Source organism: Poecilia reticulata, chromosome 17, assembly GCF_904066995.2.
Source record: "Poecilia reticulata chromosome 17, P_reticulata-male-v2, whole genome shotgun sequence".
NCBI lineage: Eukaryota > Metazoa > Chordata > Actinopteri > Cyprinodontiformes > Poeciliidae > Poecilia > Poecilia reticulata.
The window spans coordinates 21,651,397-21,677,008 of record NC_088846.1 but is presented as its reverse complement, the minus strand read 5'-3'; the positions used below and the strand labels follow the sequence as shown (position 1 = coordinate 21,677,008).

At 42.5% G+C, this 25,612-nt stretch overlaps 1 protein-coding gene across 1 annotated transcript; it reads left to right on the top strand.

The window, feature by feature from the left end:
• Window positions 1-23,183: 23,183 nt before the first annotated feature.
• klf2b (Kruppel like factor 2b) lies at window positions 23,184-25,612 on the top strand. The gene is made up of 3 exons (XM_008434433.2): window positions 23,184-23,558; window positions 23,711-24,617; window positions 24,736-25,612. The coding sequence occupies exons 1-3, from the start codon at window positions 23,487-23,489 to the stop codon at window positions 24,909-24,911; spliced, it is 1,155 nt and encodes a 384-aa protein (XP_008432655.1). The 5' UTR covers window positions 23,184-23,486; the 3' UTR covers window positions 24,912-25,612.

Below are 25,612 nucleotides of genomic sequence, written 5' to 3'. Positions count from 1 at the left end.
GCCTCCTGCACAACCAACAAGAATGCAGCAAGTAGTTTCTGAATGGTAAGTCAACAACAAAACACTTTTCTTTCCGGCAGCCGTTGTACAACAGTAAAACCAGCTGACCAAATGTGCTGGGGCTCAACTTGGGTTGCCAGTCGAATGTGACTTAATTGGCAGGTTTTTGAAATGGTTTGCTTTCCATACACCAAAAAACATTAACTTAAACGGCAAAAACCGACTGGGCCGTTTTTAGTAGCAGTAGAGACAAAAAATAAAATAAAATCAAAATCAAAATGTGAATTTTGTATAATAGGTTCCCTTAAAACCTAAAACCCATCCATCCATCCATCCATTTTCTTCCGCTTATCCGGGGTCGGGTCGCGGGGGCAGCAGCTTCAGAAGGGAGGCCCAGACTTCCCTCTCCCCAGCCACTTCTTCCAGCTCCTCCGGGGGAATCCCAAGGCGTTCCCAGGCCAGCCGAGAGACGTAATCCCTCCAGCGTGTCCTGGGTCTTCCCCGAGGCCTCCTCCCGGTGGGACGTGCCCGGAACACCTCACCAGGGAGGCGTCCAGGAGGCATCCTTACCAGATGCCCGAGCCACCTCAACTGGCTCCTCTCGATGTGGAGGAGCAGCGGCTCTACTCTGAGTCCCTCCCGGATGACCGAGCTTCTCACCCTATCTCTAAGGGAGAGCCCAGCCACCCTGCGGAGGAAACCCATTTCGGCCGCTTGTACCCGTGATCTCGTTCTTTCGGTCATGACCCAAAGCTCATGACCATAGATGAGGGTGGGAACGTAGATCGACCGGTAAATCGAGAGCTTCGCTTTTTGGCTCAGCTCTCTCTTCACCACGACGGACCGGTACAGCGCCCGCTTCACAGTAGACGCTGCCCCAATCCGCCTGTCGATCTCCCGCTCCCTTCTTCCCTCATTCGTGAACAAGATCCCCAGATACTTAAACTCCTCCACTTGAGGCAGGACGACCCCCCTGACCCGGAGAAGGCACTCTACCCTTTTCCGGCTCAAGACCATGGCCTCGGATTTGGAGGCACTGAGCCTCATCCCGGCCGCTTCACACTCGGCTGCGAACCGCTCCAGTGAGAGCTGCAGATCACGTTCCGATGAAGCCAACAGGACCACATCATCCGCAAAAAGCAGAGATGCGATCCTAAGGCCACCAAAACGGATCCCCTCAACACCTCGGCTGCGCCTAGAAATTCTGTCCATAAAAGTAATGAACAGAATCGGTGACAAAGGGCAGCCTTGGCGGAGTCCAACTCTCACCGGAAACGAGCCCGACTTACTGCCGGCAATGCGGACCAGACTCTGACACCGGTCATACAGGGACCTGACAGCCCGTATCAAAGGGCCCGGTACCCCATACTCCCGGAGTACCCCCCACAGGGCCCCCCGAGGGACACGGTCGAACGCCTTCTCCAAGTCCACAAAACACATGTAGACTGGTTGGGCGAACTCCCATGCACCCTCCAGGACCCCGCTGAGGGTGTAGAGCTGGTCCAGTGTTCCACGACCAGGACGAAAACCACACTGCTCTTCCTGAATCCGAGGTTCGACTATCCGACGGACCCTCCTCTCCAGGACCCCTGAATAGACCTTACCAGGGAGGCTTAAGAGTGTGATCCCCCTGTAATTGGAGCACACCCTCCGGTCCCCCTTTTTAAACAGGGGGACCACCACCCCAGTCTGCCAGTCCAGGGGAACTGCCCCCGATGTCCATGCGATATTGCAGAGTCGCGTTAGCCAACACAACCCCGCAACATCCAGAGCCTTAAGGAACTCCGGGCGGATCTCATCCACCCCCGGGGCCCTGCCACCGAGGAGCTTTTTGACCACCTCGGCGACCTCGTCCCCAGAGATTGGAGAGCCCAGCCCAGAGTCCCCATGCTCAGCTTCCTCAACAGAAGGCATGTTGGTGGGATTGAGGAGGTCTTCGAAGTATTCCGCCCACCGGCCCACAACGTCCCGAGTTGAGGTCAGCAGCGCACCATCCCCACTATAAACAGTGTTGGTGCTGCACCGCTTCCCCCTCCTGAGACGCCGGATGGTGGACCAGAATCGCCTCGAAGCCGTACGGAAGTCTGTCTCCATGGCCTCTCCAAACTCCTCCCACGCCCGAGTTTTTGCCTCAGCGACAACCCGAGCCGCATGCCGTTTCGCCCGCCGGTACCCATCAGCTGCTTCTGGAGTCCCACAGGCCAAAAAGGCCCGGTAGGACTCCTTCTTCAGCTTGACAGCATCCCTCACCGAAGGTGTCCACCAACGGGTTCGAGGGTTGCCGCCGCGACAGGCACCAACAACCTTGCGGCCGCAGCTCCGATAGGCCGCCTCGGCAATGGAGGTACGGAACATGGTCCACTCAGACTCAATGTCCCCCACCTCCCCCGGAACGTGTTCGAAGTTCTGCCGGAGATGAGAGTTGAAGCTCCGTCTCACAGGGGACTCCGCCAGACGTTCCCAGCAGACCCTCACTATACGTTTGGGCCTGCCAGGTCTGACCGGCTTCCTCCCCCACCACCGGAGCCAACTCGTCACCAGGTAGTGGTCAGTGGACAGCTCCGCACCTCTCTTCACCCGAGTGTCCAAGACATACGGCCGCAAATCCGATGAGACGATGACAAAGTCAATCATCGAACTGCGGCCTAGGGCGTCCTGGTGCCAAGTGCACATATGGACGCCCTTATGCCTGAACATGGTGTTCGTGATGGACAATCCGTGACGAGCACAGAAGTCCAACAACAGAACACCGCTTGGGTTCAGATCGGGGGGGCCGTTCCTCCCAACCACGCCTCTCCAGGTCTCACTGTCATTGCCCACGTGAGCGTTGAAGTCTCCCAGTAGAACAAGGGAGTCCCCAGGAGGGGCACTCTCCAGTACCCCCTCTAAGGACTCCAAGAAGGGTGGGTAATCTGAACTGCCGTTCGGCCCGTAAGCACAAACAACAGTCAGAACCCGTCCCCCACCCGTAGGCGGAGGGAGGCTACCCTCTCGTTCACCGGGGTGAACCCCAACGTACAGGCGCCCAAATGGGGGGCAACAAGTATGCCCACTCCAGCCCGGCGCCTCTCACCGTGGGCAACTCCAGAGTGGAAGTACGTCCAGCCCCTCTCAAGGAGACTGGTTCCAGAACCAGAACCATGCGTCGAGGTGAGGCCGACTATTTCTAGCCGGAACCTCTCAGCCTCGCACACTAGCTCCGGCTCCTTCCCCACCAGAGAGGTGACGTTCCACGTCCCAAGAGCCAGCTTCTGCAGCCGAGGATCAGACCGCCAGGGTCCCCTCCCTTGGCTGCCGCCCATAGCACAATGCACCCGACCCCTTTGGCCCCTCGGACAGGTGGTGAGCCCATCGGAAGGGGGACCCACGTCTCCTCTTCGGGCTGAGCCCGGCCGGGCTCCATGGGTAAAAGCCCGGCCACCAGGCGCTCGCCATCGTGCCCCACCTCCAGGCCTGGCTCCAGAGTGGGGCCCCGGTGACCCGCGTCCGGGCGAGGGAAAACGCAGTCCAAAGTTATTACTCATCATAGGGGTCTTCGGGCTGCACTTTGTCTGGTTCCTCACCTAGGACCTGTCTGCCTTGGGTGACCCTACCAGGGGCATAAAGCCCCAGACAGCATAGCTCCTAGGATCATTGGGACACTCAAACCCCTCCACCACGATAAGGTGGCAGCCCAAGGAGAATTGTGTATTTATATCCATTTTCCCTGATACACCTCAATAAAAAAAGCAGTACAGCTGGTTATCTTCAACCAAAACAAATATGTGGACAAACTGAGGAGAAATGGCAACAAGATATCAACAATATGTCCTGAAGCTCCTCTAATCAGATGAAGCTAAAGTTAAACTGTTTACATGCAAAATGTTATGTGTGGCATAAAACCAACACTACCTGAACATGCTGCCCCTATCAAACAGGGTGGTGGCAGCATCACGTTTTTTGTTCAGCATAGAAAGTGAAAACGATCAAAGTATGAGAGAGTTCTGGGAAAAAACAACAACCTGACAACAAATCTGACTTGTTAAGATTGGTCCAGTCAAAGTCCAGATCAAAATCCAGTTCAAAATTGGGGACCAGACTGGAAAATACATGATCACACACACTCTCAATGAAGTCTTAAACTGTTTTGCAAACATTTCAGTCTCAAGATGTACAAAACAGCTCAATTTGAATACAAATGTCACACTTTATAGATTTTTATTGTAAAAAAATAATAATAATAATACAAATTGTGTCTCCTTTTACTTCCACTTCTCAATTATTGTGTTGGTCCATCGCATAAAATCTCAATAAAACCCACTGGAGCTTGTGTTTGTAACGTGACGAGTAAAAATTTATTTTAGGCGCCACATTTTGTAAATCATTCATCAGATCTTCAGGTGTAGCAGCCGTAAATCTAATGTGCCTGTCAGGCAATCTCAGTAAAGGCATGAATCAGCCTAAGAATCTGTAAAAACAAATTTATGCTCAGCACTCCTCTTGGCTCTCTTGGAGACGCACGTTATGTACACAACTGAGATACATGTGTTCCTGTTAATCTCTGATTTGAAAGACAACATTGGACATGGGCCGCAGCACAGGCAGGAATGCGGTATCTCTGCTGCGAGCCTGTGTGAGGTCCATCAGAGACCAAGAGGCAGATTCTGAGCCCAAGTAGCGAAGTAAAACAAAGGTCTCACATGGTACTGTTTAAGCAGAGCAGGAAGGTTTCAGAACGACCTCAGAATGGTGAAAATGCATCAGTTTCTACGTAATATTAATAATTTTTTTAAAACCCGTTTCTGCTCCTGTACAGCAGGAGCTCCACTACTATGCGCACATGTTTTTGTATATGAATGTTTTTCACCTCTCTTGCAAAACATTTACCTACAACCTTTGTTGTTTGCAGCTCAGAAAGGTGCACCGCCGCACCGAGCAGAGAGGAACTGTGATTGTTCATTGCAAACATGCAAGCCACCTCAGCTTGCGTTAACCCACAACACACAAACGCTGCAGCTTACACACGCGAAACACACTTCAGGAAACTATGGCCAAACTGTGAGAAGATTCACTGTTCGAAAAACAGGAAGTGGTTACCAGCTGCATTAAACCAGAGTACACCTCAGTAATACTCATTCTGACACCCTCTTGGCAACCTGCGATATCTGGCTGTTTTAAAACGCTATAGAGCAGAACCGAGAAAAAAAAATCCTACACTACCTGCTTAGTTTTTATTTTTTACATGTTTTTTTTTTATTTTTTGCATGATTTTACATGCAGAATAAATGCTTATTTAGGTGGGTGCATTCTTTTGAGATAACTGTTATGCTGGAATGCAGTTCCCCAGAGAGTTAAACTCGAAGGCCTACACATTTCTGCATGGCCTTTGTCGGAAAGCATCTCTATATCTTTAACAAAAGAATGTCTGAATTGCTCAAAAAGCCGACCAGGTAGATTAGTAGAGGATTTTCTCCCTGCAAGATTGCTCCGCCTGGGGTGAAACGCGCCAGCTGCATCTCAGAATGTCACACACGCATTTTTGGATCAAGTGTGTTTATCTTCTCAGGTTGAAGTACACAACCAGCGGAGAAGTGTCCAGACTCGCTGACAGCTTAGGGCTCTTAATGGCAAGAGGAACAAGAGGGGAAATTAATCGAGCCGGCAGTCGTTACCTGAGCGGCTAGTCAAAGGCCGAAGCGGGCAGCCCGACTTTTGAGCAGAACGGGTTCTGACAGTTCAGCTGAACTGCAAACAAGATGGGTCCGATAAGCGCTCCAGGCAGAGCTCAGGTGAGTTTTAGGTGGTCAGTCAAGGTTGAGAGGGTGGGGACCTCAGGCTTTTAAGAGGTCATGGACTCAGCCACTTTGACCTTTGAACCTTAAAGAAGCCTCAGAGAAGTAAGTGGTCTCTAACTCGGGTTTCCCCTCACTTTGTCCCACCACATGTTGTTGCTAAGTGGCGACTATGTGTTTGTGTTTTACTCACTGTGACAGAATAGGATGATCATATATTTTGAGAAAAGTTGGCTGATGAATAAGAGACTTTGTCATAAAGTAAGAAGCGTTTGTGTCAACAGTCCCTCCTTGCGGTAATTTCCTCCACCGATCAGAACAGACGTGACGTATTGAATGAAACATGGGATGATGCTAGAAATAGCAATGTCATAATGAATGGATACGATCATCAATAAGGCCCTGCAGAGGACAGTAAAGGGATCTTTAAGTTTCCCTACCCTCTTTCTTTCCAGGATGAGTCGCAGGAACAGAGCTAAACTTTGTCAGAGACTCTTCACTTCCTCTCCAGGAACATTTTGAATGGCTGCCATCAGGGAAACAGTAGAGGCAGACCCACTGGACTGCTGCACAGCTTCCTGCCTCCAGCTGTTAACATACTGTTGAGATTACACTCTTTAAATTTGACTATTGTGTCTGCTATGTCTTCAATCCATTGTTGTCACGGCGTAACAGTGAAGATGTGGAGACGTTTCATTCCTGTTCTGTAACATCTGTTGATCAAGTATTTCATTTATTTGATTCTCCTTTGGGATCGATAAAGAGTATTTGAATTTGAATTTAGCCGCAGTTAGTTTTCAACTGCCATTTTCTAAGCTACCCATCATCCCCTGGGTTACCGTTACTATAGCAACTCTGAACATTACAAATGCATAAGAGTCACAAGAAACATGACTACTTCACTGGGATTTTATGTGATAAAATGATACAAATTAGCACACAGTTGCTAATCAGAAGGAGGCAGACCAATGTATTTCAGTTTAGTAGGCAAATATCTGATAGTGGATTAGACATAAAGTGCATTATTTCAACATCTAGATATTTTGCTCCTCTTTTGTCTGTCGCTAACAACCTTCTTCTTTATATTTGCTGTGTTCACTACATGGCTAATAAGATTGACAATTTCTTTCTTTCACCATTTACTGTTCTTTTCTGCTTTTCACCAAGAACCACTGACGGAAACGATACAAAAAAACCTCTGAAGAAGATATGACCTCAACTTCCTTATTCACAAAATGTAAACACAAATGGAATAGCATGAGATTTTAGCGATTGTAGGATTTCTATTTCGTCTTGGGTAAAAGTTCACGATCCATTTTCCTGCTACCATTAGACTCACTTGTTTGATTAGATTGTAGGTTAGAGTCCTCTTCCTGGTTTTGGAGCTGTGTCTGGACCATTTGGCATTCACATACGCATTCAAATTGTACCAGGGTTCACTTCAACGAAACCCAGATGTATTTTTTTAGGCAAGCCAGAGTTCATTTTTTGGTCTGAAGCAGAGTTTGATTACCCGTTCACACCTCCCTAAATGAACCAAACCTTCTTGGCAAACAAATACTCTAATATGCTAAAATTCTTAAAACTTTGTGTCGTTTTGTCTCATTTCACAATTACACAGGACTTTGTGTTGGTAAATCCCATAAAACCCAAATAAAACTCATTACAATTTGTGGCTGTAGGTTGAAAAAAACCCCCATCTATTTAATGCTTTTTTATAATACAATGTTGTAGATGGCAGGGAAACAGTCGATTTATGTTGTATGGTTGCGTACAATGAAATAACAACAAATTTAAGGTCATCTTCTGTCCTCAGCTATGATAAGAAGCAGCCAGTCTGTTTTGACCACTATAAAAAGCAAATAAATTGGAGCGTGATCACTGGTGGGCCCCTCTCAGGAAGTGAGAGAAGAGGCACAGATCAGACAAGAGATACAGGTTATTAAAGGGTTACAGGGGGAGGAGGGGAGGGTTGAAGTTAACCAGTTGGGTAAGACCCTTGAGCTATTACAGTCATGTAATTATGCTCCAGTTGAAGAGTTAAATAGGTCAGTAACCTGCCGCTTAGTGAAGCCAGGTGGGGAGAATAAATCAATTAGGCATTTACTCCTCAGAGATCATTTTTGACTCACTTCTTTCTTTTGGGGGAATTTGTAAAGCTATCTTTGAGTTCACATTTGTAACCGTGTGGGTTCTTTCAGTTCTGTAACAGCAGTAAAACACAACCAATATTTAAAATAGATGAAAATTATCCAACTGTAAACGACTTTGCAACTTTTCAAATCGGGCTCCATCGATGGATTGCACTCAGCCACAAAAGAAACTGCTGAAAGTTGAGAGGAAACCAACATGTGGTCGACAAACCACTCTCCCCGTTGAGGTAGCACACTTCACAAATCATGAACTGAATGTTTTGCAATTGTGCGGACTCAATTTTAAGCGTTGTGGATCCACCTGGTTAGCTGACAAACCACACTATAATCACCAATTCCTGTCATCTGGCTAAGAGTGAAAGAGGGACACATCAAAATATGAATTCTGCGCGTGCCATAACGGCGGTACACACCGGATCTCGTTTTCTTTTTGACAACCACAGGTTGTTATCACCTCTGTCCTCTGCACCAAACCCAAAAATCTAAATTACTCAGTTGTAGATCCACCCTTTGCTCCTAAACACTCCCTTTAACCGATTTAACTGTAATCAAGATGTAGTGATTTGGCTGTGCTCACAATTCAATTAATTATCTGTTGTTTTAATTCACTCCACATAAGGTAATTTAATGGTAGTAGGACAATCTGCTTTAACGACTCCTTTGCTTTACACTTTGACTGAGGGTTGATGTTACTTTAAGAAAGTTACCTGCAGAAATCACCAGCATTATCTTGATTTTAGATCCTCAAGCAGAAATTGCTTTACTAGTGCAAATTTCAGATTCTCCAATCAGAGTCAAAGGTGCTTTAAGAGCTTTTACGGTTTGCACAAACATTTTCCATAAATAATTTCACAAGAACTCCACCATGACTTTGCATGATGCCAGTTATTTGATTTACTCACGTCTTAAATTCCTCAAACGGTTACATATTTGCGATCGTATCGCTTTCAGATCATTTTAGGTAAACAGTTTCTATCTATCAAATTTAGAGAACCGCATGAGACAAAACAAGACACTACAGCTCAAAGTAGAAGTATCAGACCTAGAGTTTTCCTAACTTTAAGTTTCTAGTATGAGTCAAGGCAGTTTTGTTTGATTAATATTGCTGAGCTTGAAACAAGACTCTGAATTCATGCTTTAATATCGCTTGTTTTTCCAGACCTTGTGTATTATGTGCGGTTCTCAGTTAGGAGTCATTTAAGTTTAAGCAGAGGTGAATCTTTCCTCAGGTAATGTCATCAAACAAGGCCTCAAGGGAGGAGATGAACTGGCTGTGGTTTGACCTTTTGTCCCTGTAAAGGCTTTTCTTTATACAGCTGCTGAATCATCCATTTTTCTTGCTTGCCAAACTATTGTACACCAAGGAAGAAAGCATTGAACATTTTCCCCAGGAAATGCATTGCTAAAAGGGCTATTCACATCAAATTATACGTTGGTAGATGTTGCATGAATCCCTACATACAAAGAAATCAACACCGAATTAATCAAGAAATAGGTATGGAGCCCAGGATGAAAAGAAGATGCAAAACGTAGATATTAGATATTCATATTGTGTTGGTTTGGTCCTAAGTGAGGACCTATAAAAATGTTTCTCTTGACCAAGGTATCAGAAGAACCAAATAATGCACTAGCCACAATTCAAACTTGTTGCACAAGTCTCCACCGCTGAAGAAAAACAATGCCGAAGCTTGTTCAAAGTTTGTAGAATTTGGTGACATCAAGATAAATTATGATCTAATATGAAATAGTTTGGTTGTTCTTTAACACACCATGTTTGGAGGATCATTTGCTGTACCCAAAAAAATCCCATAACAGGGAAGTTAGAATGTGGCTGTTTTTCAACACGTGTCACAATCAGACTCGATGTACTGAAAAGTGAAATGTACTGGGAAAGTCTTTATAACATAAAATGAAAGTGGTCTCAAACACACAGCAATGGAAAATCTCACTTGGTTTTAGAGAAAGAAGACGTCTAAAGAATAGTCCAGTTACTCATCCAACTGCTCGTCTATTTGAGAGTATTTGAAAGATTTCAAAGCCATTTTTGTGAAGAAATTGGTTTAAAACAAACCTGACATCTTGTAGGACAAAGTTAAGGCCCTAAGATTTTTAGTTGTGATTGCAGCTGGCTGCAGAATCACTTCTAAATGCTTTGATGCTTTGAAACTGAAAAGACGAGCTTTGTTTTCCCAGTGGGGAAAATGCCACCCCACACCACAACAATACCAAAAGCCAAAATCACCAAACGCTCTTTTGGTGTGGGCTAAAACTCAATAAAAGGTTTACTGCCAAGTATTGTCACATCTATAAAGGAGAAGAGATGCAACCGAAGAAAAAAGTCCCTATTTTTAGTATGTATTTTTATAATTTCCTGTGTCATTCCAGGGATTTACGGGATGATTTAATTTCTTCTTATGTCAGGATTAGTTGCTCATACAAGGACACGACATCGACAATAGATGGAGAAAAACACAGACGTAGTATCTCTACTGTACACCATGTTGAATAAAACTGTATTTTGCTTTTGGATTGCTTACAGAATCAAAAATTGGCTTTGAACCAAAAAACACAACAACATTTTCACACTGGACTACAATCCCTCCCAAACGATGACTAACTTCAGTTCCAGCATAAAATGATTTCACTTTTTGTGCGTCAGAATCCCCTGTTGATGAGTAACATGTACAGTCTTTGAAATGCTCCATAACCCAACTGTAACCATGATCTAATATATAAAATGATGCAGCTTTGTCAGAGCCACCAATAGTTTCCCACTCAGCGGCACCTGACCTGACTTCTTGACCTACGTGACACCTTAGCTGATAAAATGTCACCGCCTCCCCCAGGATTTAATACATGATGACGGACACTGACAAGACAGTTCTAGGCTTTTCATCAAACTCTAAATCATAGTTTTGCCTCATATGCATCCTGCTGCTCCTTAGCATTTGGCTGAAATTGCATCACACTTTTAAAACTTTAACTCCAGCCTCTACCTGCTCTCCCTCTGACAACCTACAATGCACATTCATACAAGCAGAACCAATATCCAGTCTCTGAAAGAAAGTGTTGCTTTGAAAACAGCCGAGAGCGCAGCAGGAATGGTAACCAGGTGTAAGGAAGGAAATACCTGGGAGCATTCCTTGCTCCAGGAATGTTTTTATTAGCCTTTTTACAAATGTTGCCATTTTGAGGTGTGTACACCATAAAGTGCACTGCAGGCTGGATCACTCAATCAAGTGGAGCGTGGCTTCAATGGAGAACCTGTGTTGAAGCTGGGGTTATGTTATTTGAACAGCTGGCACAGTTTAGTTCGGCATTTTCAAATGCGAACAGGTCTGGGGCCGTGGTACCACATGATGGGGGGGGGAAAAACTACGCAGGCCTTCCTCAGTTTTCAGCAGGAAAGGCTTTATACAGAATGATCCTGAGCAAATAGGCTAGGATCTAACAGATGAGTGAACCTGCTGACACTGGATGAGCTGGAAATGAGTGCAAACAGAACAGAAAGGCATTGTACCAATACTTAAGTATTTGCACAAAAGAAGACTTGGATTCTGAAGTTACTTTTTAAAAGGTAAGTTTACAGGATAATAAAGTAGCTATGTTGCCTTCAGTTGCTATAAAAATGCTATTTACATCAAATACGACTTTAAAGGAATTTGACGCCTTGAAATTGGTCTTCTGCCTCTTTAAAAACCCCTGCTCTTTCTCAAACTCCGCTTTCAGGAAGTCATCACATTGTTCCTTTATTTAACAACATTTTTACCAGAAAAGTCGCTCATATAATGGGCTCAGCAGATGCGCAGCTCCACCAGGTGTTTGCTAACTGCTTTTGGCTAGTCTGAAGGAGCTGAGAAGGGGAGTTGCGGGTGAGGGGTGATTTGCAAGGCAGAAGCTCATTTAGCGTGGAAACTGCAACTTTGAGGAAGAGCTGCGTTTCGAAGGTGGGGCTATGTCCAACCAAGCGTTTTGCACACCTCACTGGTGGCCATGGAGATTAAAGGATTTCTCAAACATACTCGCAAAAGAATCAAGGCAACACTCCTGGCATATTTTTGATGAGTGAATAACATTATAACATAAAATCAAGCTCAAAAAAGTTGATTTTACATAGTACTGCCCCTCTAAAATGGTAATTAGTGGGAAGATCAATTCCCTTCACCATGGTTGTACTATGATACTGCAACAAATGTTTTAGCTCATAATTGGGAAAATCTCACCCCCAACTTATCCAAGTTCAAATCATAAGTTGGAAAAGCTGGAATCTATTTAGCATCATCTTTTGCTTATCTGAGGTCAGGTCAGAGAGAGAAGAAATCCAGGAAAGACACTCGGGCCTTGATCGCTCCCAGCGACATTCACTACATCGCCCAATCCCAAGGAAGCTAGCGAGTTCTGGTTGTGCCTCTTTTTCCTGTAGAAAGTGCCCTGAAAACACTGAAAAGAGCAGAACACGGAATAATCATGATCAGATACCAGAACCACCTCTGCTGCCTACGGAGAACAATCATCTCGGCAGCTTGTTTATAGAAGAAGTTGCTCCTTATTGTAGTCAGTAACTAATTAATATTAGCAAGACATGTTAATAAAAGCATATTTTGAGGGCTTGAAGATGCTACTCAGAGCCTGTAGCAACATTTCACTTACATAGATTAGACAGTTAAAGTGTGACTGACTATATTAACACACAGTTTTGAAGGACAGCAAACATTTAATTTTTTCAGGTATCACTATGGCTCTACAGAACTTGAGTTTTCTGGTTAAAATTGTGGGAGCTTCTACATTTCTAACTCAATCTATGACTTCATCCAACCATACAGATGATCTCTCTGACTTTAATCTTGGAAAGTATCATTTTGAGTACACAACGAATGCAGCATAAAAGCCTAACCTAGCTAGTAGCTAGCTTGTCTCAGTTTACTTTTATCAGATGTACTAAAAAAACTGGGTACGTTAGCTTGACTTTTGAGTACAAATGCAATGCAGAATAAGAAGCTACACTTCTCTACTAGCTTATAATTTTGATTAGCTTAGTTTTGCCCCTTGTTTGGAATCATAGCCTTTGCGATTAAACGATGCGAGAACCTCTCTAAAAACCCTTTTAGCTGCTTTTTATTATAGTTTGCACACCAAATATATCTTAACATGCATTAATAGCCACAAGGGCAACACCTACAGTCTTCCTTATCTCCACTCTTGGGGGTACAAATTATCAGTAGCTGTGTACCTGCACAACAAAGTGGCGATTCTGTTTTCCCAGTAAGAAGTTAAGTTTCAGAAGTTACCTCAGTGTTAGTAGTAACTGGTAATTTTGGGCAAATTTCTGCATTTTACAACAAAATGGTAACAATTAACTCTAATGCTTAACAAGAGAGTGTTGTGTATTTTTATCCTGAATAACATGTTTTAGTGAACAATGAAAAGTGTGTCCAACACTTGTAACTTGTTATGCACATTAAACCTGGCAAGCACTTTGGATTTTCATGGATCCAAGCAGCAATCTGAAAGCATTCCAGTGGCCCATTTCAAGGCTTTAAGATCTCACCGTTTCTCATTTGTCAAACAAAAAGTTCCTTTCCTTGGCACTTTGGGTGGAAGAAAACAACATTTTCACTCGCCTGAACTTGTGCGTATGTGTGTGGTGTGATGAGTGGGACCACTGATTTCTGGTGTTAACAGCTAATAAATCAGGCCCCATCCCCTCAGTCCTCTACTTGCTCAATTATATCCACATGTAGCTGTTATTCCTGCCATGTTAGCTAGTGCGCTGCATATTTTTAAAAGGTGGGTTTCCATAACACTTGCTAAAAGCTATGCTGGTTGTTGAAACACATGTTTGGGTCCTGTGGAAGCCAGACTCTCGCTGTTTTAAAGCACAAAAGCTGTGGAACATAGCAGGAGCCAGAGCTGTTTTCAGAAGTAAAACCACCGGTATGTTTGTGGAGGCAGTTAAAAGGTTTATTATACAGAGAAAGTCCCTAACAAAAACTAGATAGAGAGAAGAGAGGCACAGTATTAGATGCAAGTTTTCTGCAACAGATATGACTCTACAACTGAGGTACTAAAAACACAGATTTATAAAAATATTTAATCCATTTTTGCTAAAGCTGCTCTGATAATCCTAATAAATGGTATTTAACAAGAATTCAGACCCTAATCCATTGAAATGTCATTGGTTTCAGTAATTCAGTTCAAAAACACATATTTCTGTGTTTAGCTCTGCTAATTTTGGCTCATAGTTAGTAAAAATCCCCAAATTTAGCTTCTCAAAAAAGTCATACGGGACCAATAAAAGAGGATTTTTATTACAAAAAGGTTACGTTATATTCCTGACACAACAAGGGTAAGTCACAAAATGTCCTTGCTAAGTATCTATTTACAGAACACTGTGTCCAAGGATTGAAACTGAAAGTTGAGTGGAAGGAAAACAGTTGTAGAGGAAAGCACACATGCAAAAGAGATAGCAAGTCCTTTGAATATGTAGAGATATCCAGGACATGAGCAACAGCATATTCTTTGTTAAGCAACTAAAGCGCAACGACAGAACATCTGATTACCCAAACTACAAATAACTACAAATAACTGTTCTGCTCTGTGGTCCAAAGTCATCTTCTTTATTTAGGCTATTTGAGGTCCAGTGTGAAGTTTCCACAGTCTGTGATGAGTGGCGTTGATGAAGTCCACAGTCTGGGCTTCACTAATGTCACCAGTTCCAGACTTGCCTCCATGTTATGTTGCATAAATTCAACAAATAATGCAAAAGGAACAAAGCATTGAGATCATATCCTGTACAGTACATGGACGTACAGGTCTGGAATGAAAAACGCGTTAATTGTCTTGTATTTATTTGGCTCGTTTTCGAAGAATTGAACTGAATTGACAAAATTAACTTTTTAATTGAGTCAAAGCCACCGAATCCTTTATATACGGATTTGATTAAATGTAAAATGTTTGTCTTAATGTTGTAATAAAAGCTAATGGATTCTAATAAAACACATGAAACGAAGTACTGTTGTTTCCCAGAGCAGTAAACTTAGAGTTTCTGTACTAACTCTCTACAGTAAGTGAAGAAAAAGAGCTGAACTGCTCCTAATTTACAAAAAAACCATTAGGAATTAGATAGTTTCATAAAATCCATTACTGCTGCTTATGTTTCACAGCTCTGTTTGGGGAGCTTTTGTGACATTTTTGTTTCTTTTAGGTACCTTTCCCAGGAATACGGTGCTGAAAGCTGCCAGCACGTAGCAGTGCGTATGAGCTCGACGGTCCCTGTGCTGTTTTTCTAACAAATAGTTGAGGGTTTCTGAAACTAGAGTAGGACTGGAGCCAGCTCTGTCATTCCTTTGGCGCGTGCCAACTTTTTACTAAACATTTCTACCCCCCGTTTTTTTCCAGCAAGAGAGAGAAGGAGAGAGAGAGGAAAGAGAGTGGGGGGGGGGGAAGGTTGTGGTGGTTGGAGAGCCTCAATGCTATCATTCTTTGATTCTGTTTGAATCTGGCCGCATGTGAGCAGGAAAAGGAGCCGAACGTGCTTCCTGAATGTTTCAGGGGGGAAAGCGCTGTAATAAGCAAGGGGTGGGCGGTTAAAAATAACTGGGCTATATAAGCTCTGAGACCAGGGCAGGATCTCAGTCAGCCTCAAACTCCCACTGACTCTTGTTCAGTCAGGATGTCCAGCAGGACCGCCGCTGCCTCTCTCACGCTGTTTTTCCACGTACGCCGGAGTGCATGAGGCTGAGGTGTCCAAAGTGATGAAGAGCTTGCCGAACTGACACAGACGTGAGGCATGCCAGGGTTCATTAAATTAAATTAAGCAGTTCAATGTTAGACGGACAACCTGAGGTTTCATCATGGAGAACATGAGTCCTTCTGCATGATGAAACATTACAACACTTTGGAGCAAGTACTTGGACGAAAACACTTTTAAAAAAAATCATTTAAAGCCTTTACAGTGTTGAGAAAAAGCAGGGTTTTCCTCAGTGTCATAAGCCTGGTGGGCCACCAGGCTTAGCATTGTTCATTTACTTTAGTTTTTGTTTAATGATTGCCTTTTTATTGACTTTGTAGTTGGTGTTTAGGTATTACTTTTCTCGTCTACCAATAACACATAACTATCAAGTGATATTTTCACATTTCCTGTCAACTATAAACATGTTTTACCTCAAAAACATGGTGGGCAGCTGAAGGACTGCCCTAGCGCACCAAGCACCGGGCTTAGCAAGTTTTTTGGGGGAAACCCTGAAAAAGTATGTACCCCCTTACAGATTTCGTCTCAAATGTTTCAGATCGTCAAACCAACTTCTCTCATAAAAGTTAACTTGCGTAAATACAAATGATTTAATTCATTTCATTGACAAAAAGTAATTGCTCCCTAGTCCTGGTTGTACTGCCACAGGCAGAAACAGCTGCAGTCAATTAGTCTTTCACTTCCCACTGGAGGAATTTTGATCCACTCTGGTGATTTTTTTTTATTTTTTTAAACTCAACCACAAAGGACGGCTTAAGGTCATGACACAACAACTGGAATTAAGTCCAGACTTTGACTAGGCCTCTCTAAAACCTTCATCGTTTGTAAGCGAAGGTGGCTTTCTGGTTTGCTTCAGGTTGTACTGATGACTTTAAGATTTTCTGAATTATTTTTGGACTCCTTATAACAAATCCAAACCACATTAAATTTTTTTTTATCACTTTTATCCAATATAAAATTAGTTTGATCAACTGAAACGGTTAAGAGTTATAAAGAAAACAAAAAAATAAATCCGTAAATACTTTATGTGCTCTTATAAATCCATCAGATTGACATTTCAGATTAATGTAATTTATCCATTATTCCTTAGTCACTGTTGGATTTAAATATCACACTTCTATTCTAATTCCTGGAAAGCCACGTTTGCGTTTTTGCTTTGTGTGTGCAGTTTTTAAAGTGAAACCTTAAAATATTTACACCCAAAAACAGAAGTAGATGATTAGGTAGACATAGGCTGTTCAGCACTCCAACTACTTGTCATTCTTGTCAACTCTTCAACTTGCTGATAAGTTGGTAAATGCTAAAGATAATGCAGCAGCAGCAACAATAGAAAGTAGATGTTATAGTTGTGAAATAGTGCGGGTTACCCAATGGCAAAAATGTTGTGCAAATGTCAGTTTAAGGGAAGGATTCTCTGAATTTTCTCTAGAAATGTTGCTCATCCTCATTCAAAGGTTCCGCTGCAGATGGGACTAAAAAACTAAACAGGCAGTCAGAGGGTCTGAATCCTCACAATTAGCAAGGTATTTGTCCTGTTTCTGACCTTTGACCTTCCTTTGAAGGTGCATCAGTTCTTTATGAAGTGCTTACAAATCTCTCTCTCTCTCCTTGCAACCTCCACTGAGAACATGTTTTAAGTAAGGCTGCTGCGCTCAGAAAGGCGTCCCACCCATTCTACTTCTGAGGCTCTGACTGCTAAAATAAAATTATCTCACCGGTCATGCACACTAATTCACAGGAAGTGACGGCACAGGGTGAAATACAAACCTGGATCAGAAAACGTCATTCGAATTACTGAGAGCTCCCACTCCAGCCGCCAAGTTACTGGGTTTTTTCCCCCATCTGAGCTATCCCCGAAGTCACACAATAAGTAATTTGTATTTTTTTTTTATACTATGATTTTTCAGATCATCATACTTTTTTTTTTTTTTACATGCAATTCAATGGTAAAAAAAAATCTGTCAATTTAATTTATTAATGGAAAAAATACTATTCAAACCACTGTCTTTGTGTAAAAATGGTTAAATAACGAATCTACCTTAAATATCAACATTTAAAGGAATAATTTAACTACCTACATCCAGGTCCGATTGCTGCCAGACCTGAAGAAACATCTAAACATGGATGCAGTAACGCGATGGTGTGTGAGGTTCACCCTTGAACATTTGCGGACGAAGTGGGCGTTTCCAAAAGAAGGCGTTCCTCAATAGCCGCATCTGATTGGACGAACAAAATCAGTCGCAATACGATTGGACGAGCAATCAGCGTAGGCGTTTCTACAGGAAACGAAATTAACGTATTCAATTTGACTTTTTGTTTTCTTTTAAATATCGCTAGCTTACTTCTCTGGCATCGTATTTTCAGTAATTTAATTGGTAAATACGCATTTTAAACCGAGGGCATCAGAAGACTTACTATGTAATCACGTAGATATAATAAAGGCAAGCAGATTATGTTAGCCGGTCCGACATTAGCCACGTTTTAAACTTCTCTTACCGCCTGTCTTAACACAGAACATCCGGTTTACATTTCAAAATAAGAGCATTGAGGTGAATCACACTGTTTACTCCTGCTAACGGTAGCTATTTTTCGGAGTTTAAATAATTATTTAAATGTTGATTACATTTTAAACGGAACAAAATCTGTTTTGGTTGCTTGCTTAAATTACTTGAAACTGACATTAGTAGTTGAAAATCAATAATAAATAAATAAAAATGTAATTATTCAAAAATAATGTTAAATTAACCTTTAGCCAAAAGATTATATCCATAATTTATTATTTTCTTGTTCAACTTTTTAAAACAGTCGCTGCAGATGAATGATTTCTAGAAGGTTTCTGTAGGATTTCGGTAACTGGAACTAGAAACACATACGCTTTAGAAACTTCAACTTCGAGACTGTAGATAATCCCCTCTTCTTGACAGGCTCAAAAAGAAAAAAAAAGAAAGTGGTGCAGGTTCTTAGTCAAAGTTAAGACTTAAATCTAATTTCCAAACCTTGGGCTTGACTTTTAATAGGTTCTTTATGTCTGAAAACTGCTGGGCTGCACAGTGGCGCAGTTGGTAGAGCTGTTGCCTTGCAGCAAGAAGGTTCTGGGTTCGATTCCCAGCCCCAATCTTTCTGCATGGAGTTTGCATGTTCTCCCTGTGCATGCGTGGGTTTTCTCCGGGTATTCTTCCCACAGTTCAAAAACATGACTGTCAGGTTGATTGGCCTCTCCAAATTGCCCCTAGGTGTGAGTGTGTGGTTGTTTGTCCTGTGTCTCTGTGTTGCCCTGTGACAGACTGGCGACCTGTCCAGACCTGTCTCGCCCGGAACGTCAGCTGGAGATAGGCACCAGCACGTCCCGACCCCACTGAGGGACAAGGGTGTCAAGAAAATGGATGGATGTCTGAAAAATTTGTATATATTATTATTACCTCGGGAGGTATATATATATATATATATATATATATATATATATATATATATATATATACACACACACCAACACGGAGGTTGGTATATATATATGTTTGAGTCTTAAAATCTACTCATACTATGATACAGCTACCACCATGCTTGCAGTTGGTTTGGGGAACTCCTTCAAACATGTGCTCTTAATTTTTTTGTTTAAAAAAATTATTAAGTTATATGTTGAATAGTCATTCCATACTTTAAATGCATCATTCAAAGCCTGAAATTATTTTGACATCAACATCCCTGATGACTGTATAGAAACTTCTGATCAGTTTAAAACTCCTTCATAAACTGACATACCACGTCAGTTTAAAACTCCTTCATGACTAGTGTTAAAGTTATTCTATTAGTTGTACGTGATGAAGGAGCTGCTGACACACAGCAAACAAAAACTTCTCACATAGCCTCAAAAAATATCTAAAATATTGCTCAAGAATCTTTGAGTAAAACAGATCTGGATTGGTTAATAAAACAAGATGACAGCAAGAGTTCAGCAAGGGATTAAGTTCCCCAAATTCGAACTACAGAGCTTTTTAAAGTACTCAAGGTAGTTGTGCAAAAGGGGAAGTGAGAGTGCTCACTCTCACTAGTAGCAAACAGAGGAGGGTTGTGGCAAAAACTGGGGTCAGACTCAGCGGTCAGGGGTTCGACCATCAGGCCGGCCAAATAAAAAAACGTTTCCTGTCAGGCCTTACTGGACTCCCTCTGTGTGACGCACTTTCCACTGAAAACTCAGTGCAGATCAAGCATCAGGATGTGGAAACCTCACAGCTGCACTCACAGACTTTACTGGCCATGTTGGACATGACAGGCTGATGACAGGTGATGCGTCCGTCACATGGATGTGAGCAACACGGACAAGCCCAGGTCAGCAACGCATCATGGCTGCAGCATCGTACCTGCAGCAGCAGCAGCAGCAGGCACATCCATTCTGTTTCACTTTATAGGCTGACTCTGTTTCACTTCCTCTAATAGGTTTTTATATCTTTATATAGAAACTTTTCAGTAATTTCTGGAGTAAACAGAAGGCTTTGAAAATCAAACGTTTAAACAATTTTACAACGTTCAAACAGCATTGAACGTATTTGAACAATTAGATATTTCAATTTTAACAATACTCAGAAAATTAATACAGAAACATGTTTTACAAAATGCTTTTGTTTATGCGGTATACACTTAACACTGAATAATGTTTTGATGTTTCATACCACGTGTCCTTATTTAGAACATCATTACTCAGCATTTTGCAGACATTTAATTTGGTGTGTTTCTGTTGAAGTGAGAATGAACTTGTAACATCAGAGGCCTTCAAAAAAGACGACTGGAGCAGCTTGTGAGACTGGCAAGGGATTTAAAGAAGTTTCAAAAGACAAAATCAGATATTCTACTTTACAGAAATGGCTGCCAAAAAAACCCAGGTCTGGCTTTTTACCCATATAGCAGAGTGCAAGTGTCCAAAAATCCAAAAATGTCACTAAAGGATGTAAAAAAAAAAAAAAAGGCCCTCATAAAGGTGACGTGAAAATGCACACCCAACATTTAGAAAAGTGCTGCACAAGTTTAGTTTTCATTGGAGGTGTGCAACTTCTGCTCTGTAAGAAAAAAACATGGAGAGCAGAGAAAAGAGACAAACAGTAAAACATCTGAAATAATGTTCATTGGACAAATGAAGCTAAAATAAGGAATAATTAGAGTATTCCAAGTAACAAAAAAAAGCAAAAAAAAAAAACACACTTGTTGTAAAACATGGAGGAAAAAGTATTGTGGTTTGGGATGTTATGCATCGCCTGAGCAGACCAATGGTGTCCTGTTTCATTAGATAGAAAACCATGTTTTTCTTAATATAATTTAACAAAAATACGAGGTTAATCAACTATTTTGTGTATGGACAAATACATCACTTTAATTTCCAGAGATAGAAAAATCTGATTAATCATCACTTAAATATAGAATTATTTAATTTCTACAGTTTTTATCCTGTCCACAAGATTTTAAATATAATTTTTAACATATCCTCTATACTTATAATTATCAATTTTCAAAGACTTGGGGAATTTATTGAGCTTTGTCTTTCAGTATTTATTCATTTTATGTGAATAGTGTTAACACTGATCTAGATATACATTGTACTCTTTAAAAAAAAAGCATTTTGGATTGAAGCTCGGGCTTCAAATGAGTTTCCAGAGCAAACAGACAAAAATAAGTCGTGCAGCAGCAGGCAATGAAACAGTTTTCCTGCTGACCAAGCAACTCTTCCATCCTCTTCCTCGTCAAAAACCAGATTCCTCTGCAGAAATAGCAACAAGCGGACCAGCGAGTTGATTGTTGTGATGCAAATGTAGCCCCAATTGACACCGCGCGTTCCCCTTAAAAGTCCGCCATTTACACCTGAAAGAGATGTTACCCTAAATCATGTTTACATCACGAGAGGTTCCAGCGTGAAAAAGCGCGATGAAAACCGATTCAGACGATCCTGGCGCCTGTTTGGACAAGCCCGCTGTGAGGGAACAAAAAGCCATCTTCCATTAATGATAATGAGCCGAGAGCAAAACGCGCCAAGCAGGTGGATGAGACACTGCTAATGGCCGCTCTCCCTACACTATAAAAAGAGAATTATCACAGTATTAAAGGCAAGTCCTTAAAATGCTTTTGTACACTTTTGAACACTGGGGAACAGGTCTTACCTGAAACTTTCTAAAGAAACTAAAAGCTTAATAACTAAAGCACAATAAAATAAACTGAAATAAGAATTGTTTTGTGATTAAATGATGAAATAATAATGGTCTACGCTGCAAAAAATGCCCTTCTTAACTAGTACTTTTAAAAAAAAAAATCAATATTCTGGAGATATTGATTTAAAACAAGCTTTTATCTTGCTGAAAAGCTACTTGTAATTGAGTTTTTTTCTCATTTCAAATGTGCTAAGATATTTTCGCTTGAAACTGGATCAAAAATACTTTTGCCAAGTTGATATAGTCATTAATACTTGTAACCCAAACATGAACGATAAAGATAGTAAATTAGCTTAACCAGCAAGGTCGTCTTCAGCATTAGTGCTATCTAAAACTATAACTTTAATTATCAAAAAAGTACCTAATGTTGGAATTTTACAACTAGTGAGCCTAATGTATAGAAAAAAATATATAGTTCATAATTATTTTTTGTATGGATTGCTAGCAAGTTTGACTTAACCATTAGCACTGTGGCTAAACAAGTTGAAGTTGGACAAATTTAATTCTTGTACTCGCAGACTTGCAAGGCTTGTTGGCGTGACAGTGATTGTTAATACAACCCAAACTTGAAAAACAAGGATAGCTAACAGCTGAATTAGCTTTGGTTGTAGCCTAAGCAAACTGTTTAGTAGGATTTGCTACCCAGAACGTAGCTAAAGTTTTATGTCATCAGTGAACATTTCAAAGAAGCTAGCGCTAACTGTGGTTAACGCTAGTTGCAATCTCACTACCCAAAAAGCAGCTAATGTTGCTACCATTAAGCAAAAACATAGTTGATTAAAGCGGAAATTATTTTTTAATCAATTGCTAGCAAGCTGAACGTTAGCATTAGCGCCGTAGCTACAGACAAACGGAGTCATAATCACTTAACAATTGTTAAACTTTTTTTTTGTTTTTTACACACTTGTATATTTCTTTATAAGTAAAATACGTTTCGTAACTAATACTAATTTCCCTGTATTAAAAATGTCTTCAGGTGTTTTTGTGTTGTCTCATGATTGCGTAAGTACAGAAAGACATTTTTCCTTCCAGATCTTTCCTCGCATAACTTCAGATTAAATAAAACCTAATTAGTGTACACCTGAAAGCCTCATTCCTGTGGGGTAATGATTACACGAACAACTGACAGCTTATAAATGATGCTGTTAGTGCGTCTTGTCCTGCGGCGGTTTCTGTCATCAGACTTGTTCTTCTGTGCATATTACGTAAGTATCTATGGTTGCTATACAGGCTGTCTGTTTGTCCTGAAACATTTTTTTTTTTTTTTACACAAGGTGGGCTGGCCGCTTTCTGCGTCAGCATCCTCTTATAGGGCTGCTCCGCCGTGCCTGTCACACAGCACACTGAGCCCGGCAGCCCGCTCTGCTTTATAAAGCGCTAAATTTACCAAACTTTACGTTGTTTCCTGAGCTCTCACAATTGGCCAGGCGATCTCCGCTTGGAGAGTTATAAGGTCGGGGAGGACCTCCTACCACTTTTAAACTTGTGTTCATGTGTTTGAAGCGCAGCTGTGGAGAGAGGGGGACACCGTGAAAGTACCTTAAACTCTGGCGCGGCTGCCGCTCCGCTTAACTTTAACCAAAAAAAAATAATAAGTTTTAGTGTTATTTCACCCTAAACGATGGCCTTGTCAGGAGTGATGCTGCCCTCATTTTCGACGTTCTCGAACCAAAGAGAAAAAAGCTGGGAAAATGTAAGTTTTCACTCATCTTGCAGGATGTTCTTTTTTTAAATACTTAAAGTACTTTTTTGTGTGTGTGCGCTAAAGAAGCAAGAAATGCAAGATTTAACTTGTGCAAAATGCATTTCTAACGTCTAATTCTTATTTTATTTTCTCCCCCGCAGAGGTGGAAAGGAGACATGGACAAACTCCCACCTACAAGTTGCTCCATGCTTGAACTGGTACAAACTCTGGACTGTCAGAGCAGAAAGGACGACGAGGATCTGAGCGATTTCTTGGATCTGGATTTTATTCTCTCCAACACAACCGGATCAGACAGCACGGTGGAATACGTTGGCACAGCTGATCCCAACATGTACACGACAACCGGGAACTCCGTGCCGCAGTATCCCGCCGAGGACCACCGCTCCCCGCCTCCTCCCTACGGTGCCAGCCTCATGACGGAGCTGCTCCGCTCCGATGGACCCGCCGGCTACGGCGTAACGCGCAACCCCGGCGTTCAGGGGAGATTTTTCGTCAACACGGCGCCGTTCCCCCGCCCGGACAACATCAAAATAGAGCCAGCCATGGACAGCTACGGCCCCGTTATGGGCATGGTCCCTCAGAGCTGCAGCAAGATCAAGCAAGAGGGCAACGTTTCCTGCATGATGTCCTTCGAGCAGCCCCGGGTGGCCATCTCCCCGCGGGCGGCCAGCAGCATGACACCGCCGCTGAGCCCCGACGACCAGCAAGCCACGGACTGCCAGGCTCAGCTGTGCTTCCAGCAGAAATACCACACGGCGGCGTCCTTCCAGCACCACCCGCAGGCTCCGCAGATGCAGATGCCCTACCACGCTCCGCACCCCGGCTTCGGGATGTACGACGAGGGTCTCAGCCTGCAGCCCGCGGGCGCGCAGAGGGTGATGCTCACACCGCCCTCGTCCCCGCTGGAGCTGCTGGAGTCCAAGCCCAAGAGAGGGAGGCGTACGTGGCCGCGGAAGCGCACGGCGACGCACACCTGCACGTTTGCCGGCTGCGGTAAAACCTACACCAAGAGTTCACACCTGAAGGCACATCTGCGAACTCACACTGGTACGTTTCCTCTCCTTCTCCTCCTCACCGCTTTACAGCTTTTGTGCGCAAATTACGCACGACGATCCGAACTTAAAACTCCTACTAATAGTGCTCCCCTTGTTTTTCTTCCACGCAGGTGAGAAGCCATACCACTGCAGCTGGGAAGGCTGCGGGTGGAAGTTCGCCCGCTCCGACGAGCTGACCCGTCATTTCCGTAAACACACCGGACACAGACCCTTCCAGTGCCACCTGTGCGAGCGCGCCTTCTCCAGGTCTGACCATTTGGCGCTTCACATGAAGAGACACATGTGAAGGAGCTCAGCAGAGGACTTTGGGGTGTTCACAAAGGGGGGGATTGTATTATTTTGTATTGTGATTCAGCTGTATTTTTTTATTTAAAATGCTCTCCATGTGGCCAAATTCTGTTTTTTTTATATATATATATATATATACATATAAAATATTGAATTAAAACATTTTAGTGTATGTTTTTTTTCTAATAATGTAGCTGGTACTACTTTGGTTGTATAAAGAAAGCTTTAGAAAAGCTTTGTTTGCTTAAGAGCAGGCAGACCAAGAAGGGGCTGGCCCTGTATATACTACTCTTCCTTGACAGAACTGGAACGCTGTGTTTGACACAAAAGTGCCTTTCTATGACTGTGCTACTGTAAAACTCTTTGTAACAGAACGACGTGGCCAAAAAATGTAAATGTTCTTGTTGACAGGGGTAAAATGCACATACAGTTGCCTAACAAGCGCAGAGACAATGTTTTATTTAAACTGCCTCATGTGTCTGAACTGCCTTTTTTGACTTATTTTAATCCTATTTGGAATTTCTTTTCTTCTTCTCTGTGTGAAACTCTTGGATCCAGCCCCTCTGTACACTATCAGGGCTTGATGCCCTGTGCATTATTTTTTACTTAAATTTCTATAAATAAGTACATGGATTTTATACTGTAAAAAATGTGTATTTATTGTAAATATTAAAAAGAACAGATTTGAAAAGAAAAAAA

What these genes read in the sequence shown, in the direction of transcription:
- klf2b (XM_008434433.2), top strand. Translation starts at nt 23,487, where the DNA reads ATGGCCTTGTCAGGAGTGATGCTGCCCTCATTTTCGACGTTCTCGAAC. An exon ending in GAGAAAAAAGCTGGGAAAAT is followed by an intron (nt 23,559 to 23,710) that starts GTAAGTTTTCAC and finishes TCTCCCCCGCAG; the next exon opens with AGGTGGAAAGGAGACATGGA. An exon ending in ACATCTGCGAACTCACACTG is followed by an intron (nt 24,618 to 24,735) that starts GTACGTTTCCTC and finishes TCTTCCACGCAG; the next exon opens with GTGAGAAGCCATACCACTGC.